Raw genomic sequence first — 19,251 nt, forward strand, 5'->3', positions numbered from 1 at the left:
TACACTAATTTATTCTATACTAGGTAAGGCAAGGTTAGGTCTTTTTTTTTTTTTTTTAGCGAGTTTTAAATGAGATTTGTTTTACTGATTTCATACATGCAGTTTTTATGCCTTGGTGATCACTAATATTAATTTTACACAAATGAAAAAGTTAAGTTCCAAAGAATGATGAACATCTCACTGCAGAGTAGTCAAACATGGTGAAGTTTTAATTACACTGCTCAAAAAAAAAAAAATTAAGGGAACACTTGATCAATACATTACAACACAAAGTCAGGCAAACTTTACGATTATCAGTCACTTCTGTTAGGGAGCAAAGACCAACAGGTTCATTGGAGAGATGACAAAACACAGGTTGGAGGTCTCCTGATTGACTTTTCTCTAATTTTGCTTTTTGTTGGTGGCCTATCAGACGGTACCTGCGGCCCATTCAGGTTGCACAGGTAGTCCAGCTCCTCCAGCATGTCACATCTAAACGTTCCAATGCTAGAAAGTTTGCTCTCCCAGCACAGTCAAGAGTGTGGAGGAGATACCAGGAGAGTTACTCTACGAGAGCTGGACAGGGTTGTAGAAGGTCCTTGATACAAGATCAGGGCCGCTATCTGCTCCTTTATGCAAGGAGGAACAGGACAAGCGCTGCCAGAGCCCCAAAACAAATGACCCCCATCAGACTACTCAGGTGTCCCAACTGTCAGACTCCATGAGGATGGCTTTAGTGGGACCAGTACTCTCTGCCCAGCAATGCGTAGCTTGACTGGGATTCAACAAAAAACACCAGAAACAGGAAGTTTCTGGCACCTTATTCTCTTTGCAGATGACAGCAAGCTTCATCCTGAGCACACGTGACAGAGTCTGGAGAAGCTGTGCCTACACCATCATCCAGCATGACTGGTCTGACAGCAGGTCAGTGATTGTCAGGGAAAGTTTATCCCTGGAGAGTTGCACAGGCCTCCATGTTTCAGCCAACAATACCCTGACTGAGTGTGTGATGTAAGTGTTCCCCTAATTCTTTTCTGAAAAGCTCATTTTTACTAAGCAGCGTCTCCTTCATTATAAGGCCCAGATATGTTTTGCAGCACCTTTTTTTGACCAAAAACTGTTTATAAATCACTGTCTTCACTGTAAAAGTCACTCTAAGGAGATTCAACACAGTTCTTTAAATTAAGCTTCGGGCTCTGGCCAGCAGTCATTTCGCTTAGCTTAGCAGCAAGAGTGGAAACAGAGCGAAGAGCTTACCTGGTAATGCTGAAAGAGTGTTTTAATTAACCTTTAATGTGATGCCGAGCACTGTCAGTTGTAATACAAGCCATCTTTATGAAGGGAAAAGACCAGTAACAGCAAAAAGAAGAAATGTCACATTTTTCCACAATTAAAAGTGAGGCAAGTGTACTTTCTGCAACAGGTTTGATTAGCAAAATCTTAACAGCACTGAAAACAGGGAAGTGACATCAATTCTGCAAATTTCTGAAATTCATAAAATTCAACTTGGATGGTTTTTGTTGTTGTTTGGGGGGTGAAAGAGCAGTACTACGCTCTAAAAACAAAGTATTCATGCCATCGTACCTACCACCATCTCAGCCTTTGGCCAAATTCTTCTTCTCTTTTTTTTTAAGTTAAATGAAGGAGGATCAATTTCTTCTTGGCTCATCTCCGTGTCGAAAGAAAAGTCCTTTCAGCATGATAAAACACCAAAAACTATGTTCAGCAGTTAGTCTAGGATACAATCTCCTTACTGAGTGACAGTCACCATTTTTCTCAAGCCTGGATGATCTTCTGAGGAGAAAGGGTGCCCTTTTAAATGCTGAAACAGCTGTGTGTAGTGATTTAGAAGCTGCGGGGGTCTTAAAACTGACGTTCCGCTAAAGTCTGGAGACGCTAATCCAGCTCTGTGAGCTTTTCTCGTCCATGATGAAGACATTAAATGCCAAGGGGCTGCAGTTCTTTCAGAGCAAAGTCCGAGCAACGTATCTGAGGAGCCCTCCGTGTTGGAACAAGATAACGTCCGTGTCGCTGTCAAACAGGCCGGTGACGGAGAAGGACTTTCCTTGGCTGGTCTGCAACAGAAAACACAAAACACACGTTTCACTTCACTCAGCAAGGAGACCCGAACATGACTAGTAAACTGCAGAGAGGGACTAATTTGTGGACAAACACATAAAGTGAGACTAAGAATTAAAATAACTAATCAGGATTTTAGCACATTTGTCACTGACATGTTTCATCATTTAGTTTAGAGCTTAAAAATAACTTTAGCTTTGCAGAGGCTAAAATGCAGCAAGTGTTGCATACCTTGACGGTAAGCTCCTGCCCTGGACTCAGGCTCTCCGGCAGGGTGATGCTGAATCTTTCCTTGCCACTGAGCTCCAGTGAGTCAGCGTTCTGGCCTGACAGGAACTGGAGCGGCATGATCCCCATTCCTACCAGCTGGTTCCTGTGCAGCTTCTCAAAGCTTTCAGCAATCACCGCACGCACCCCCTGCAACCACAACAAAAGCAAGGAAGTAGAAACACAGTGGAACACAGTTTGCTGAACATGTACGGCCATTTCCAAATTCCACAGTGGGTCAACCTACTGTAGTGTAAACTCTGCTAAATTACAACTATAAAAACTGCAGCTTGTTTACCAGCAGGTACGGTCCTTTGGCCACCCAGTCCCTGGAGTTTCCAGAGCCGTAATCTTTGCCTGCCAGGATGATGAGGGGAATGCCGTCTCTCTGATAGCGATCAGCTGCCTCGAAGACATCCAGCTGAGCAGACACAGGAAGAGAGAGCAGTTATCTTTAGCTGCTCTGACACAGCAGAAACAACACAGTACCGAGTCTGGCTTGAGCCTGCAGCAATCAGCAGTGCTAGACACACAGATGCAGCCACCCAAAGGTCACAGACCCGCCCCGGGTAACAGCCAGCTCATGCAGCACGAGTGAGTACATCAGCAAAACCAAAACAGCCCAATATTTGTCAAAAGTTAAAAGGAAACCATTGAGGTTGTGTTGCACTTACTGTCTGGCCTGATGGAATGTGCAAAGTCTTCGGGCCTGGCTTTCCGATGAATCGGTTTTGGAGCTTGATGCTGGCAAACGTGCCTCTGGTCATCACGGCGTCATTCCCTCTGCGAGCGCCATATGAATTAAATTCTCGCGGTGTCAGTCTGAGGAACAATTCCAAAGTCAACAATATTAGTCAATATCAGGTTAAAAGGGAGTTTTTCCTTCCTACTTTCGCCAACTGCTTGCTCAGAGGTTTGTCTTGATTGTTGGGGTTCTCTCTTTGTTACTGTAGAATCGTTTTCTTACAATAAAAAACATCTTGAGGTGACTGTTGCTGTGATTTTATGCTATAGAAATGAAATTGAAACGAGTTGAATTATCTTTCAATTTTCAAAGTGAAAAAGATCTCACCATAATGCAGGTTTACAAGACTTGCTTTTCTTGATAGATTTCATTTGATCGTCTCTGCAAACATTACTTTAAATTCGAAATGCTGGAGGTTCATAATGTATGAACTCTGCTGAAAGAAACCCTGGATTTCCCTCCATACTCCTATGGTTGATTCAATAATGGTGACGGCTCGCCAGCTGAGCTGATTTTTAATTCATTTCCTCACTGATGCATTAAACTGTTATTATCACCAGACCAATAAATCAAATCTGCCTCACTATAGTTTCATTTTGCATCTCCACACAGTTAGGTGAGAAATAAACTTGTGTTTTACGTTTGTGTGTTATGGAGGATGGATAGTGCTAACACAAACAGATGCACGCTAACCTCCTCTGCTGCTCTGTGATGCAGCAATGCCACGAGTCGTGGATGATGTCACAGGGGGACGATCAGACCATGAAGCAGATAACTTAACTACAAATCCCTTTGCACCACTTATTCCTTTGGATTTTAAATATGTGCTGAAATGTTCTCATTTAGAGCGTCAAACATTTAAACCCAAGTTTTAACCATTGCCATCATCTTTGAAAACCTGACGTTGGTTGATTACAAAGCTGTCCAACTGAAGCTGCCTTGAAAGATTTAAGTGTATGTGTCCACAAGGGCTGAAGGCTGAAACTGACCGTTTGCTCATTAGGTACTTGGCAGCAGCGCTGACCCTTGCAATGCTGCCCGCTGGTGAAATGTGGTCCGTGGTCACTTTGTCCCCAAGGAACAGTAAGGCATGTGCGTTTTCTATTGACTGAGGAGGAGGCACCTCTTTACTCTGAAAACGGAAGCATTCAAACATTTAACACTAGGGAAGTAAAAACATCTCCTCTAAGGTCCACACACAGTCAAAGGATGTGCAGCACAGAGCGCTCACCAGCTTGCTGAAGAAAGACGGTGATCGGATATATGTGGACTTGTGATCCCAGGGGAAAAGAAGAGAGTCTGAACATTCAACATTTTTCCAAAATGTGTTCCCTTTCTGAAAGACAGAAAGAAATCACATTAAAAAAAGAAAAAGCAAAGAGTGTTTTCCAGTCATCCGTGTCACGCTTTTAGCAATTCAGGATCAATCAGTTTCCACACTCTCTCTCTCAGATCGAAAACACAAGGAAATGTTCTACTTCAGATCTGTTCAAACTACTGAATAAAAGCATTTTTTTAGGTGCATTGTTTCCAAATGTGCAGACAGACAGAAGGAGCACCGTACTGCTGCTCATGCTGTGCAGCAACTGCATTAGAAGTTGAAGAAAAGTAATAAAGCTCATATCCTGACCTCCATCCTTCCCCTTAGATCCTTAAAGATGGAGGAGAATACTGTGTCCTCTTCAATCTGTTGGACCTCCTCTCTGGACGGCCAGATATCTCGCAGATACACCTCTTTCCCATCGGATGTCAAACCTACTCAAACAAACAAGAAACCAAATTTGTAAGAATTTATTTAAGAATTTTTCAAGTTGTGTTGAGAAAATGAAATAATGTAAATACAAACACGAGAGGATGTCTTTTTTTTAATATTTCTAGCAATAAAGGTTTTCTTTGGCTTATACAAAACATAGAATCACAACATGCCCCTTCAGTGTAATCTGCCAAATCCTCTGACGACCCTCAGCTCTGAGGTAAAACCCTTTAATAGAGCGCATTTCTTACCTAAAGGCTCCTTCTCAAAGTCGACTCCCACAGTGCCTGCAATAGCATAAGCCACCACCAGGGGAGGAGACGCCAAGTAATTGGCACGCACACAGTCACACAGTCGCCCTTCAAAATGCCTGTTGCCAGACAGCACGCCGCAGGCCACCAGATCACCCTAGAACAAAAGAGATCATGAAGCTCTGACTGCTCTAACAGCATCAGCAGCTCCTTTCAGCCCAATGAGGATCCTACCTGTTTGATTGCATCCACAACAGCTTCTGGCAATGGCGCCGTGTTCCCCACGCACGTGGCACAGCCATAACCAATCACCTCAAACCTGTCATGGAAATGGCAACACAGGTCTGTTTAAAGGATATGAATCATTCCGGCGTCTTTTGCGTCACCACCTTAGCACACAAACCTTGCATCGAACAGGTAGTAATTAACACAAGCTCAAAGTTTTTACTGGTTTAGATCACAATGCTGACAAAGCTCCAAACTTATTACTTCTAAACCATGCAGCTATCTGGTCATGAACATTAATGCAAGAACTTAAAATGAACATAAAGTCATAAATACATTCATGAAGGGCTTTCGGTAAAGTTGATGTATTGTTTGGCTCTTAAAACAGTAATTTTGGGCAGATTTGTTAAAGGTTGTGTTGTGACAGTAACATGCCTTTTAGAAGCTTATCCTCATGCTTTCATGGTGAACCCAATTTTATAAACACTGGATGGGTGCAAAACACCGCGGCTAGATTAAATGTTGCTATACCCTGCAGCAGTCGGCAACAGACAAGATCAGTTCATTTAGTTATTCATATTTTATTTACATAAAAACGGCGGTTAAACTACTCGTCTAAGATGTTACAGAACCCGGCCCACAGCACCGCTCTCTCTCACACAAGCAACGTGAACAACAGTCAAACAAATCCACATTAGTATGTAGGTTTATTTCAGTAAACTGGTACAGAACCGCTGAAATGGAGCAATTTGCAACCACATTAATCTGAAAGGAAAGAGGCCTGCTGGTGCTAGTGCTGATAACCTTAGCCACACCCAGAAAACTACTAACTGTGCTTCACCAAAAACCTCCTTATGATTGCTTTGTTCTCTGTAGGTTCCTCTGTACTACCAGGTTCTCTGTAGTTTGCATGGACGATAACAACTGCCAAATGGTAGTGAAACTTGACAAACTGCAGCGTAGACTGGAAACGGAGAGTGCTGGTTCACCCAGTGATATCCAGCAAACTTTAGCAACCACTCGCCAATCAGTTAGGGATATAAATCTTTCCCTAGTTATCAAAGATGCCAGCCAGCATTTAGGCTTGTGTGACTGAGGCTTCATGTTTACATTTCTTTGTAACTAGACAAAACAAAGTGCTTTACATAAGACATTAGACTAACTTCACACAATACATACATACATAAAAACCTTAAGTTTTTGTAGAAATACACTTTTAACCATTTAAATACACTGATTCCTATACAGTGCTTTTCTACTCTCCTGGAGGACTCAAACCACTTTATTATGTGTTTACTACTACCTGGGCAGTATTTAAGTGTTCAGTTACAGGTCATACCTCCTCAGACCTGCAAATACCTGTTTATTCCAGGTTATTGCCATGGTGCTAAAGAGATATTTGTGTCTGTCTGTGTTCTTGCTGTGTACATACACTTACCCCAGCTTATTAAAGTAAGGCAGGACTCCACTGGCATTGAGGTAGTGCGTGACCATGCCACTTCCGGGAGCCAGGCTGGTCCGAATATAAGGCTTGACGAGAAGCCCGGCCTCTACAGCCTTTCTGGCCAGAAGCCCTGTCAATCACAAATAACTCTACGTTATGCAGTGCTGCAGACTGTAAAATAATTTAGAGTGCCAGTGAAAACAGGCAACATGATGCTGATATGGGTGTGCAATATAACTTAAAAGTTATTTCAAGAAATTTACAATAATAATATTCATATCAATATAAAATAATGAACAACATTTTGTTGATGCTTGCAGGCAGCAGGATTTATACGTTTAAATAAACGAAGATATCTTCCACTGAGCTTGCATGAGTGATGACACACCACCTAATTCAAAGTGTGACTCTATTAAAATAAAGTGTCAGCAGCAGCGACAGTGACACAACAAAAGTTAAATGTAACCACAAAAGTAGCCATTGTTTCCCTAGAAGTTATAAAACATTAATAATGAAGTGTAAAATTACTGTTTAACACTTTAGTTTAACATTAACTAACCTTGTAACTCATCAGGAGCTGCACAATATTCTCATGTAATAAAAGAGACTTATTTTCTGTGATGTTGCATCTTGCGTCAAACTTTCTAATCAGCTGCGCTTCCACCATCTAACCGCTTCAGTAATTTCCATCCACTGCTAGCTCTTTCTATTTGCAAAGCATGGTGCTCTCTTAGAGGGCTGAAGTAGCTCCATTTTTACTAAATATCATTAGAGACTGTCACCAGGCTCTTGTTGTCAGAACATGTCTGGGCTTGTCTTGTTGTGTTCACAAGGAAAAGTAAACACATCATGCTGCTATGACATTGTGATGTGACACTTTGATATCCCCTAAAAAATGATACCAAAAGCTCCAAGCTTTAGAGCTTTTATGTTAGAATTGAGGGGAAAATGCACTTTTTCTGGCTCTTTCTTTGAGTCAGTCCTTTACCTGCAGTCAACATAACAGATGGATTGCAGTTGTTAGTACAGCTGATGACAGCAGCGATGACCACTGAGCCATGGGACAGCTGGTACTCCTGACCACCGTGCAAGAAAGGAACACGGATCTCCTGCTTCTCCTTAGCGATGTGGAAGCCTTTAAAACCCACCTAAAGACAAACCAAAGAAAATATAATTACACTGCAAATCCTGCAGCTTAACTGAAAACCAAAATACACAAGAGTTAACTTGAAAGTTATATTGTTTAGTTTTTGCATTTTACCTTCTCATCAAGACAACTCTGAAAGTCTTCTTTCATACTGCTGACAGCCACTCTGTCCTGCGGCCTCTTCGGTCCACTCACATAGGGCACCATGGAGCTCAGGTTGAACTCAATCACCTGCACAAAGATCAGTAGTTGTAATTTCTTTCATTATGACCTCTATTTCTGACCCCTAGGGTGCTATTTGCAAACATAGCTTTTATAGGGCTTGTCAGAGTGTCATTACTACATTTTTTAACTTCATAAAAACATTCATATCAACAGAACACCACAATCTATTACTTTTAATTCAAAATCACATATCTCCACATTTGTATTCTTGGCCTCAACTTAATTTACTTTAAATGATTCACAGTTTTACTTTTCATACTTTTTCAACTACAAATATATCTTGCCCCTCAAATTACCCACTGTCTAAAACAACCAGTTTTAGTTCCTCTTCCTCTAGCCAGCCATCTTCTGATTGGCTAGCTAAAGCGTGGGTGGGGCTTCTGTGCCAACAGTCAAAATTGTGTTCCTAAATCAATCATATTAGGCCTCGGTGACACAGGCCTAGAAGTCAGTCAGTAAGCCCCCCCAAAGGCTCCATTTGTTCCCCAACTGGTTGGCGAGTGGTTCCCTGAGGTTCCCTGTGATTACTGTGGTCTCTGCTAGACTGCAGCTGTTCCCCATAGTTTTCATGTATGAAGCAGACTTCTCTGCTAAACACTGGCCAACTATTTGCTGAGTAATGAAACCTGAAAAGGTGAAGTAAATGTGGAAATCGAACCCGTTTACCTTTCAAGCAAAAGTTGTGCCTTATTGGCACAACCAACATGTTTCAAAAGGCGCAGCTTTAACTTTGGAGCCGGACATTCTCTGTTTCCAGTGTGCAGGGCACGTTTCACAGTTCCACTGATGCTCGGCCAGTGGTCGGCAAGTGTTTGCAGACAATTTGGCGTCTTTCCTTCAGACTATGGTCAACCATGGCAAACTGCTACCAAAGCAATCCCAAGGAGGTTTTCAGTGCAGCGCAACATACCTCTTTGCAACCAACTTCACCTAGCAACTTGCCAACCAGTTGGGGAATACAGTGGTGGTCTGAAACTGAGTTTTAGGCTCACAAGGATCATTTGCAAAAACTATGACCTCATTATTTCAACCTTTGGCAATGTACTGTAAAGTTATTAATAAAATTAAATCTCTAAAAGTCTGCACTTTTCAATAGATACTTTTAGAGATCACATCTTGGACAAATTACCTCAGAGTACTGGGGGTCTTCTGAAGGGTCATCATAGCTTCGGAAAAGTTTTACAGCCTTCATGTAAGACTCCAACAATTCAAGTTTTTCCTGGGTAAAATCTGGAATGGTGTAAAATTACATGTTGGCCTGGGAAACTAAAAAATAAAATAAAATAAACAGTAAATAATAAAAATAAACAGAAGCTGTGACTAACTCACTTGTCTTTTTAAAGTGCTTGAGTGTGACTTGGTCGACAGGGAAGAAGCTGACAGTAGCATTGTACTCTGGGCACATGTTGGCAATGGTGGTTCGGTCGGGGACTGACAGCTGGGAGACTCCAGGTCCAAAAAACTCAACGAACTTCCCAGCGATCCCAGCCTGCCGTAAGTGCTGGACAAAAAAAATTTAGAAAAAGAAAGCACAAGAAATAATTACACATAAACAAACAAGATGACTTTTATACAACAGAATCATCCTTCAGTTTTTTCGTTGATTTCTATAGTTTACAATGATAAAATTACACTTTTACAAACACCTGCCTCTTACAAAGTAAATATGCACCAAACCAGTGTCGAAACATGTTCTTGCCTTAAAAAGTACTGACCAATACCAGTGTTATACTGATTAATTGTGTTTCTCACGCTGTATCTCAATGTCAGGTGGCACCTAAATATCACCTCTTGCTTCATAAAACAAATAAAAGAATACACTATTTTTATTTAGTAAATTAGATAAAGTAAAAAATGTATTTCATATCATATTTTATTTCAGATTTTATTTCATTACTATTTATACATAATCAAATCTGATTGGCCTGTTGCCATTGAAGGTCAACCTTGCTTTGTGAGTGAGGGTCAGAGTTATAGGTGATCCAAGCATCACATCGGTGCATCCTCATACCACAGCTCTGCTCTCTCAACACATAAAGAAACATAAGAGAAGACTGACCTTTGTGATACCGAGGACGATGTCTATGGATGTGGTCAACGGGTTAATGGAGCCCACCAGCTTACAGCCCACTACTTGAGGGAGAGTCAGAGATATTGGTTGGCCCAGCATTATGGCTTCAGACTCAATTCCCCCGACTCCTGAGAGAGAAATATGGTAAAAATTGTAGAGTTTTTATCTTAATTTTTATTTCACTTTCTGTCTGCACCAGCGAAAAAAACTCTTCTGATGTTAAAAAGCTCCGGTCAATATTTCCTATAAGGGCGCAGGGTCAATATTGTGAGTGAAAAGTGTGGATATGGATGTTCTTTTAGTGTTTTTAGTTACATTTGTAACTACATTTAGTTACAAAAATTGTTTCACATTGAATACGTCTCTGCATGTCTTTTCTCAGCAGTGCACACACATAGAACAACTTTTATTTTTTAAGTGTGTTAGATTATTGTCTGAATCCTACTTTACACACATGGCATATTAATAATTTCTTTCTGTGCATATGGATCACAATCTGACAGAAAATATTTTGTCTTCTTCTTCTGCACAACTGTCAACTGAGATTTGAGAAGATTTAAAGTTTACACAGTGGAACAGTCTAGAATAAAGCAGCACTCCTCCTAAACAGTCAGATCACACACAGTCTTCAGCAGTTCCTTACAGACGACGTTCAACTTTTTTTAATCTGAAACATCGCAATGTTTCTAAAACACAGTGCATGCATAAAAACACACACTTACACTTGATTATTTAGGTTAGCATGTTGCTATATCCCTTAATGCATCTGCTCATTTTTGACCTGCTAATTTGTGCTGCTTTCATTAGTATGCTGGTCATTACCTAAATGAACTGACTGCTTCTGCTTTATGTAAATCAGTGCATCATCAGCTGGAGAACTTTACCCTCCCATCGGCACATGGCTACGATTACAACATCATACCAGTTTCACCTGCTTGCAAAACCTAATCTTTATATAATTTATTATCTTTATATTATTCATTAATCATTTCTCTAAGTGAGAGTCTCCATGGGCTTTCTCAGCCAAAATATTATACGGTGAAGGATCAGGTTTAAACCATCTAAGTCAGCGGTCCCCAACCCCTGGACCAGTACCAGTCCGTGAGTCGTTTGGTACCGGGCCGCGAGAGTTGAGGCTCAGGTGTGAAATGTATAGTTTTCAGGGTTTTTAATCGGTTTTAGGGTTTATTTTGTTATCGTTTTTATCGTTAACTGTTACCGGTACTAGTTTTATTTTGTTGTATTTATCCGCGACACCTTAAAGGCCGGTCCGTGAAAATATTGTCGGGCATAAACCGGTCCGTGGCACAAAAAAGGTTGGAGACCGCTGATCTAAGTGGTGCAATTAATTGTTACATTATCCCTAGAAAATGTTGTATTATTTGAGTCAAAACTTCCACAGATTTCTGACCAAGGAATTGTTTAAGTGCCTTAAATACATCCTCCAAAATATGTTTGGTTTAAGGCAATGTGCCCCACAATTTCTCCAAGAATCATTTCACAGTGCTTAATTTACCCATCATTCCATGATTTTCTAAAATGTCATAACTACCTTCTGTTTGAATTCCCTACATGTACTGCATACTGATGCACCACTTATCCTCTGTGGTGGATATATCTGTAATACATCTGTATTCATATCAGTGTCCCATTTTGTTTTTACCTAGAGTGTAAATTTAGAAGCAGAGAAGTTTGCATTGCAAAGTTACCGTCCTGGACATAATCCGGTTTTTGTATTTGCTGCCCTTTTAGTATGTGACTTATTTGTGTCTCTTTATCGCCTCCTCTCATTTCTCAGAATAGCTATTCAAACACAGGTGTACATTACAGCCACTGAGCATTTTCTCATGTTTACAAAATGCCAACAACTGTCAAAATATTGGAAAATCTCTTACCCCAGCCAAGGATGCCCAAGCCATTAATCATGGTGGTGTGAGAGTCGGTTCCCACCACACTGTCAGGGTAGATGAAACCGTCACTGACTTGCACCACTCTGGACAGATACTCCAAGTTCAACTGGTGGACTGCACCAACATCCGGAGGAACCACGTTCACATTCTTAAATGCTTTTGAACACCACTGTTTGGGAACAGTATCAAAGATTTTAGCATTTATTCATTTAAAAATTGTTTCGCTACATAACCCATAACTGACTTCTTTTTTACTCGGTTATAAAAACTACAAATCATATAAAGACTGCAGCAGCAGCAGTCATTTTTCTTGTTTTACCTTAAAGAACTGAAGCCTCTCTTTGTTTCTGATCAGTTCCATTTCCTGATTTCTCAAAGCTGTTTCAACTCTGCAGAAAAAAAAGGAATATAAGTCATCAGCAAACATGCGAAAGGGGGAATTCAACTTCTACTGACGTATGTCAACTCATGATAATCAGATGTTCTCATGCTCTTCAGGTCATTTTGCAAACAGAAACACCACATCTGCGAGAATTTCAAAGGCTGCACAATTTCCTCAGCCAGTAAAATCATCTGATTTAATGTATTATCAACACATAAACATAACTGCACAACAGCTCAGTTACTGTATTCAACTGCTGTTTTCATTTAATCATCCTCATGGTGCATATTAGCCCCTCCCCCCAGCATCCTTTAAAACTTACTCAGAGACGGGCTGCAGGTGGAAAGGGCAGAGGAGAGGTGTATTCTCAATCTGTTGGACAGAGGCTGGAGATCCACCTGGGGAGTCGCTGCAGGCTGCTTTACTGCAGGAGCCCCGCTGGCCTCCACACTGTGCGCCCCCTCTGGACGGAGGCCTGGAGTGTACTGAGCGAGAGGGCCCCTGGCTTGGACCCTCCCCTCCACCAGGGTTGGGAGCATTTTGTATGGCACTGTGAGTAAAAATGTAAAAAGAAACATTAAATTCATGAGGCAAGGCAGCGACAATATATTTTTACCAATCTGACTCTCCATGATAATCAACAGAGAATTCACATTCACAAAAACAGTTAATATAAACACAAACATACCATTTGCTATAATCAATCTGTAATGAGTGATCTACTATGAGGTCTGTAGGGCATTTAGGATTGACCAGGCTAGGATCCACACCATGTTTGGCCACAGCGTCTCTCATGGCTGCCAGGTCCACCATTGCAGGAATACCACTGTAAAAGGACATAAATGGAAATGTATATAAACACACACACACACACACACACATATATATATACACTTGTTTATGGCAGAAAACAAAGAAAGATGACAAAGGATCTGATAAGCTAATTGCTGGTGGGTCACCTGCGTCACCCACATCTTATCACTCATCTATCCATTCTGCTTTCTCCAACTGAAGATAAACTGATTTCATCTCCTGTTTTCCCAACACACAGACCACAGCGCTGATACAAAGAAAGCCTTGTGAAACTCACGTAAAGTCCTGCAGGAGGACCCGAGCGGGAGAAAATGGCACCTCGGCTTTATTCTGCTCCTGCTGCCAGTGCAAGATGTTCTGGACGTCTTCTTGTTTTGTGTAAAAGCCATCACAGTTACGAATTGCTGCCTCCAGTAAGACACGGATGGATAGAGGCAGCTTGTCTGCACAGAGCAAACAAAACAGTTATTTCCCACAGCAAACAGTGGGTAATTAGGCCTAACACTTTATTAACCGCCCCTGTTAGATAACTGTTAATTGTCGAGATGTGCTCTGAGAATTTGTTGACAAATGAAAGTGCCAACACACCAATGCCTCTTAAGTGTTACTTCAAGACAATCCTTTTACCTTACACAACTATCCTGAGACACAAAAGAGTTTGCAGTGTCTTTAAAACATCATATCCTGTAAAAACATTTCAGTCAGAGGGCCTGAACTCACCATATCGGGGATCGTTTAATTTGTATGGATTGAAGAACTTGATCTGGCCATCTTTCAGTGTGTCGATTAGATGGCTGTACGGGTGCTCTGCAGCAAGAAAGGAAAAGAAATAAAAATACACTCATGAAAATAAAACTCTGATGCCTGAGAAATATACAAATAGTCAAGTAAACTTAACTACCTGCTGACTCACATGAAGTACTCCATCTGCTCTAACCCCATGTTATGAAGGCAAGAAAATTGATTTTTATCTAAACAATAGTTTCAGTTATTTTTAGTTCCTTTTTTTTTCATTTAGAAAATGACATCTAATACTTTGATCAGGTTAGGCTTTAGAGTACTTAAGGGACCACCAAGGCTGAAGAACAGTCCCATGCAGAGCTTTGATGACCATCATCAACATGTTTGAGCTGCAAACTCATCAAAGGGGCTGCGTGAAAAATATGTTGAAAAGCCAGTTTGTTGGCTACTATTGTTTCTCGGCCCCTTAGCTTAGCTCCTGCCGGCATGGGAACCAAAAAAAGTGAAGTGTTACAAACAATGAAAATTCTCCACTGAAGCCATTGTCTGTGCTTCTTGTGCTGCTTTTTTGATCTCGTTTTTTCCTATGCTTCCCCACTTAACGGTCATCTCCACTATTGCTTTCTTTCTTTCAAGCCCACTTTTTAACCAATAAGCATCTGTGCATTTATCATTTATATGATGAGTTATTTAAGGACAAGGACACACTCTTTCCTCTCTGGACATCAGACCTGTTTCTAGAACAAAATGACTGTGTGTGACTGTGTGCGCAGTAGTTGGAGTAATGTGTACCTACACTGCTTACTTGGGCTACCCTTTTAAAAACCTGGAACTTATTGAACTTTATTGACATATACTGTCAAAAATCATCATTAAGAGTACAGGGGAGGTCACCTTTATGAGGGAAAGAATTAAGACACCTGACTGGCTGGAGGCTTACAATTGTGTTTTTACATGTCATGTGATAGTGGTCATTAGGCGAGGGGCTGTAGCATACCAATTGCAACATTGTGCAACATACTAATACTGAATTCTCTCCAACGTGTTCATCTAACTAAATGAGTGTGGTATAAAGTACTTTGAGTGCTCGAATTGAAAAGGGCTTCAAAAGAACCAGTCCATTCACAATCAGTAGCTGTGTATTCAAACTTCACTTTAGATCAGAGGTGTCAAATTCTTTACATATAAAAAATAACATATTTCTTTTTTGTTTAGAGTAAAGAAATGCAGCCTCAAAATGTTCCCATTTAATGAACCATGAACAACCGGCCTGATGTGTCTTTAGAGCAGTAGGTGCAATTTGAAAAACATGTCTTGGGTTTTCCACATGCTGCCAGTCTACTGTCATGAGAAATAAAACATGTGAGCACAGCTCTTTGGTTTAACCATCTACCTTTAATGTGGTATAAAAGGTCATGGCTATAAAAGTGCTTTAATCAATTTTTAACAACTTACAACACTAAGCTTCCTGGCGTCATACTTTAGAAAGTGGATCCAGTGGGTCAGACTGGTCCCTTTGGAAGGCTGGTTCTCGCCCTCTAGCTATATGTTTTACACCCCTGCGTGAAGTGATATTTTACATATGTTTCTTGGTTAGTCTATGACTGAAAAGCCACAGAATGGATGCTACAAATGAACTACATGAAAATGCAGTACAGAAAAAGAGAAGCAGACGATATAAATTTTGTTTCAATACTTCTTTTCTCATCTTTAAGCATAGTAAAAATGACCCCTGTAGAATGTAGTTAGCTGAACCTAAACTAAGAATAAGCCCATTTGCACTTCATGACATGACAGGTTGGGATCAAAATCTTGAGGGCTGTCCAATCAGGATTTACCTGTTAAATATTGATTGAATTTGTGAAAAAATTAAGCTGAATGAGTGGTAAACCTCTACACAGAGAGCATTCTTGGCACAGGATTGCTCAGTGGTCGCTCAACAGGAGATCATGCTGTAACTTTAACGCTTAGATTTCTAACTTTGAAAGCAACATTCTTTTAAAAAAAAAATAAACAACAGTTATTCAACACAGCAGAACTAACTCAAAACGATCCACCTTTAACATAAAGACTCCCTTGTAGAATTTGATTCCTAAATTCAAAGAGTATATTTAAGGAATCCTAAAAGGAGTAAAAGGCCCCGCACTTATTTTAAAATTAAATGTAAATAAACACATATAAAACCATTCAGTGAAATCCTACAAATCTGTTTATATACATCAGTGGCATACTGGGGGTTTCTTATTGGCCTTATCTGCAATATTTCCTCTAAATGCATCCAATTGCTCCTGTTGCAGCAAACAAACAAGATGTAACTTAGCTCAATTTTATCCATGCAGATACTAAAATACTAACACAAGAACAACGGATGGCCATCTCCAACTCCAGCGTAAGGAATTAAATGAAAATATGTCTAAATATGAAACCCAAATGATTGGAACATCTGTGCTATATCTATCATTTTCATCACAGTTTATTTTTCTTTTTATGCACCAGTTCAGTTCTTAACCTCTAAAATTCCCCTAACAAATGAAAGATCCCGGGGTCGAGCCCAAGAGCAGACACTAATAGCTTGGAGGGCTTGCGTCAGGAAGGGCATCCGGTGTAAAAAAAAACAATAAGCCATATCAAATATGCGGACCCCAACCCCATGTGATTACTGGAGCAGGTCAAAGTAGCTTCACTTTTCAGGCCCAGCAGGTATTCTCATCTCTTACAAACTGTATGCAAAAACTGTGAGGATGGAAAATATAAAGAACATATTACAGACTATTAAACTCAAACACTGGCTCATTATGAAATCCTGAGAAGTGGAGACAGATCCTTTTGGAGACTTGTATCCACCGATAAAAGCAGCGGGCTTCCTGAAAGAAATATATTACTGCTACGCAGATTACTGAATTACTGCAAAATCAGCCCAAGCTAAAACATCGTCTGGATCTTTTTTTTTTTTTTTTAATTGTTTTTTTGTTTTTTTCCATAGGGGGTGTTTGCCGGTCGGTGTCACTGCATTGTATCGTATTGTATTTATAAAGCCGTTTTCAAAAGATCTCAGCCAAAGAGCTCGCACTGATAATATACCGTGAAATCACACTTAGTAACGATATTATTTTGATGCTAATGTTAATTACTAACAACATAACAATAATGTCTCCGTACATTATGTCACCTTTGCATGCCTCTTGATGACAAGCAGAGCAAGACGGCTTCAATGCTAACAGGCTGCTAACGCTGACTCTTATCGTGAAGCACACACTTCCCTAACCAACTACTTATCGCTCTACCGGGTGAACATCTTAAAGCGATAAGAAAATGCAAGGTACTTGACACAAACTCTACTGTTATATAGTGCACGCTACAGCTGTTACAAAACGGAAAGAAGAGAAAGACAACACTGGTTTGCGGTATGAGCTAATTTCCCTGTTTAGTTGTACACTGAGCATCAACGAGCTAGCTAACGTTAGCTTTTATGTCTCTGACAGTGTGACGCCGCGTACACTGAATATAATCTTAAAAAGCTAACGACAGCAGTTTTCAGTACATGGACGTGTTTATAAAAGCGGCATGTGTGTCTTAGGCTAAACGGTGGATCACATATCAGCTCTAACGGAAGGTTAAGAGAAGAAATCCCTTTACCTTTGACTGGGGAAGTGTGCGCCATGATGACTTCTGAAATCAACACGACTCGTTCTCACTACTGAGCAGGCAGCACGGAGCCGACCAATCAGATCACAGAGATCTATGGCCACGCCCATCGGTCGACTACTGACAAAATTAAAACATTTTTACAGCAAAATCTTATTGTTTGTTTGTTTGTTTTAATCTCATACACTGGTCATTTTTAAAATGTTGTGCTATTTTTCTTCCATAGCATGTCTTACAGACAAGTGGGAAGCAAGCGTTCAAAATATATATTTAGTTCACTGTTTTTCAGTGTTTTTCAATGAGATCCTTTTGCAAATTTGCACATAATCAGTGAGGTCTCATTTGCAAACTTTAACCGTAATTTTAGAAAACTTTCAACACACGAACGACTTGTGTTAATGTAAGCACCGAGCAGACAGGTTTCACACAGTCTTTTAAGCTACAATATAGTGGTTTATGAGTTATATCAACATTTATAAAACATATTGCATAGCTTATTAAGTGAGGGTTGTTAACAAGAACATCGTTTTTCACCCATGGAGTGATAACTAATACATCTGCTTGTAGAGTAATTAAAAGAAAACATCCGTAATATATATTTGGTGAATGGTTTTTGGTGTTTACCAATTAAACTGTTGTGTAAATTATGTCATAATTAGTAATTATTATTAATTATGTCATAATTAGTTGCATCATTTGCAAATTTAAATATAACATTTTAGAAAACCTGAAACATAAACAAGTAATTACCTCAATCTTAGTTGTTTCATTGTAATATCTGCTAATTTTATTAGCTCCCAAATAGTGGTATCCAATTTTTTTAAAAAAAACAAAAAAACTCAAAATGAATGTCTGTAATGAGAGCAGTTATACTGGAGCTCTTATTACATGTAAATTAAGATGATGCTGATATTTATTAGCAATGTTGGATAACACATGCACAAACAGAACAGATATAGTGAAGATCTCTTTATTTAGAGCATACTGTACACAGAACACCTGTGTATGAACTACAGGAAAGCAAGCTTAAGAAAACTTCATATAACACATAATGACACCATGAGATTGTTGTTGAAGAGACTAAGGTGGCTCAGAGATGTTATACTGCTGAAGCCAGTATATTTAAAGCTTATCAAGAAATGTCATGTATAAATATAACTCCAAGCTTGGCCCTTCTGAGAATGTAATCACTGTGAGCTTAACAGATATAAAGTTTGTCCCTGCATGTTATCAGTCTTCACTGAGACAACAGTAATTTGGGTGTATTTTATTTGTTATCTTCTTTATTGTATTTTATGTGATTTTCTTCCTATCCACCATCAGTCTGGAATAAACACTGCCTGACTGATTTACTTATATGTGGACATAGACAAGAATCTTGTTAACCATGTTCTAATCGTATTATGATCAGCAGCTAAGACAGAGATGAAGGCCATAAAGTTATTATTTAATAAATTTCAATATAGGGAGTGTGTGTGAGTAAGGTGTGGCTGTTTGTGCATGTTTTAACATGGTCCATAAAGTCTTTCCAAATTATCTTAAATGTATCAGGAGCATCGCATACTGTAAATATT

At 39.9% G+C, this 19,251-nt stretch overlaps 1 protein-coding gene across 1 annotated transcript; it reads right to left on the minus strand.

Moving 5' to 3' along the window:
- Positions 1 to 23: 23 nt before the first annotated feature.
- ireb2 (iron-responsive element binding protein 2) lies at positions 24 to 17,767 on the minus strand. The gene is made up of 22 exons (XM_005931697.2): positions 17,669 to 17,767; positions 14,012 to 14,098; positions 13,569 to 13,734; positions 13,167 to 13,304; positions 12,801 to 13,028; positions 12,416 to 12,485; positions 12,082 to 12,265; positions 10,175 to 10,314; positions 9,445 to 9,616; positions 9,245 to 9,345; positions 8,005 to 8,121; positions 7,732 to 7,891; positions 6,738 to 6,873; positions 5,309 to 5,393; positions 5,075 to 5,231; positions 4,701 to 4,825; positions 4,302 to 4,406; positions 4,060 to 4,202; positions 3,000 to 3,147; positions 2,624 to 2,746; positions 2,290 to 2,475; positions 24 to 2,054 (listed from the first exon to the last, which is right to left on the minus strand). Exons 1-22 carry the CDS (start codon positions 17,691 to 17,693, stop codon positions 1,944 to 1,946), a joined length of 2,907 nt encoding a protein of 968 aa, XP_005931759.1. The 5' UTR covers positions 17,694 to 17,767; the 3' UTR covers positions 24 to 1,943.
- Positions 17,768 to 19,251: the final 1,484 nt, after the last annotated feature.

Source organism: Haplochromis burtoni, unplaced genomic scaffold (genome assembly GCF_018398535.1).
Source record: "Haplochromis burtoni strain Fernald_Lab_line unplaced genomic scaffold, NCSU_Asbu1 Contig_145, whole genome shotgun sequence".
NCBI lineage: Eukaryota > Metazoa > Chordata > Actinopteri > Cichliformes > Cichlidae > Haplochromis > Haplochromis burtoni.

What these genes read in the sequence shown, in the direction of transcription:
- ireb2 (XM_005931697.2), bottom strand. Translation starts at nt 17,693, where the DNA reads ATGGCGCACACTTCCCCAGTCAAAG. An exon ending in GCACACTTCCCCAGTCAAAG is followed by an intron (nt 14,099 to 17,668) that starts GTAAAGGGATTT and finishes TTCTTGCTGCAG; the next exon opens with AGCACCCGTACAGCCATCTA. An exon ending in ATCTGTTATGTTGACTGCAG is followed by an intron (nt 6,874 to 7,731) that starts GTAAAGGACTGA and finishes TGTGATTGACAG; the next exon opens with GGCTTCTGGCCAGAAAGGCT.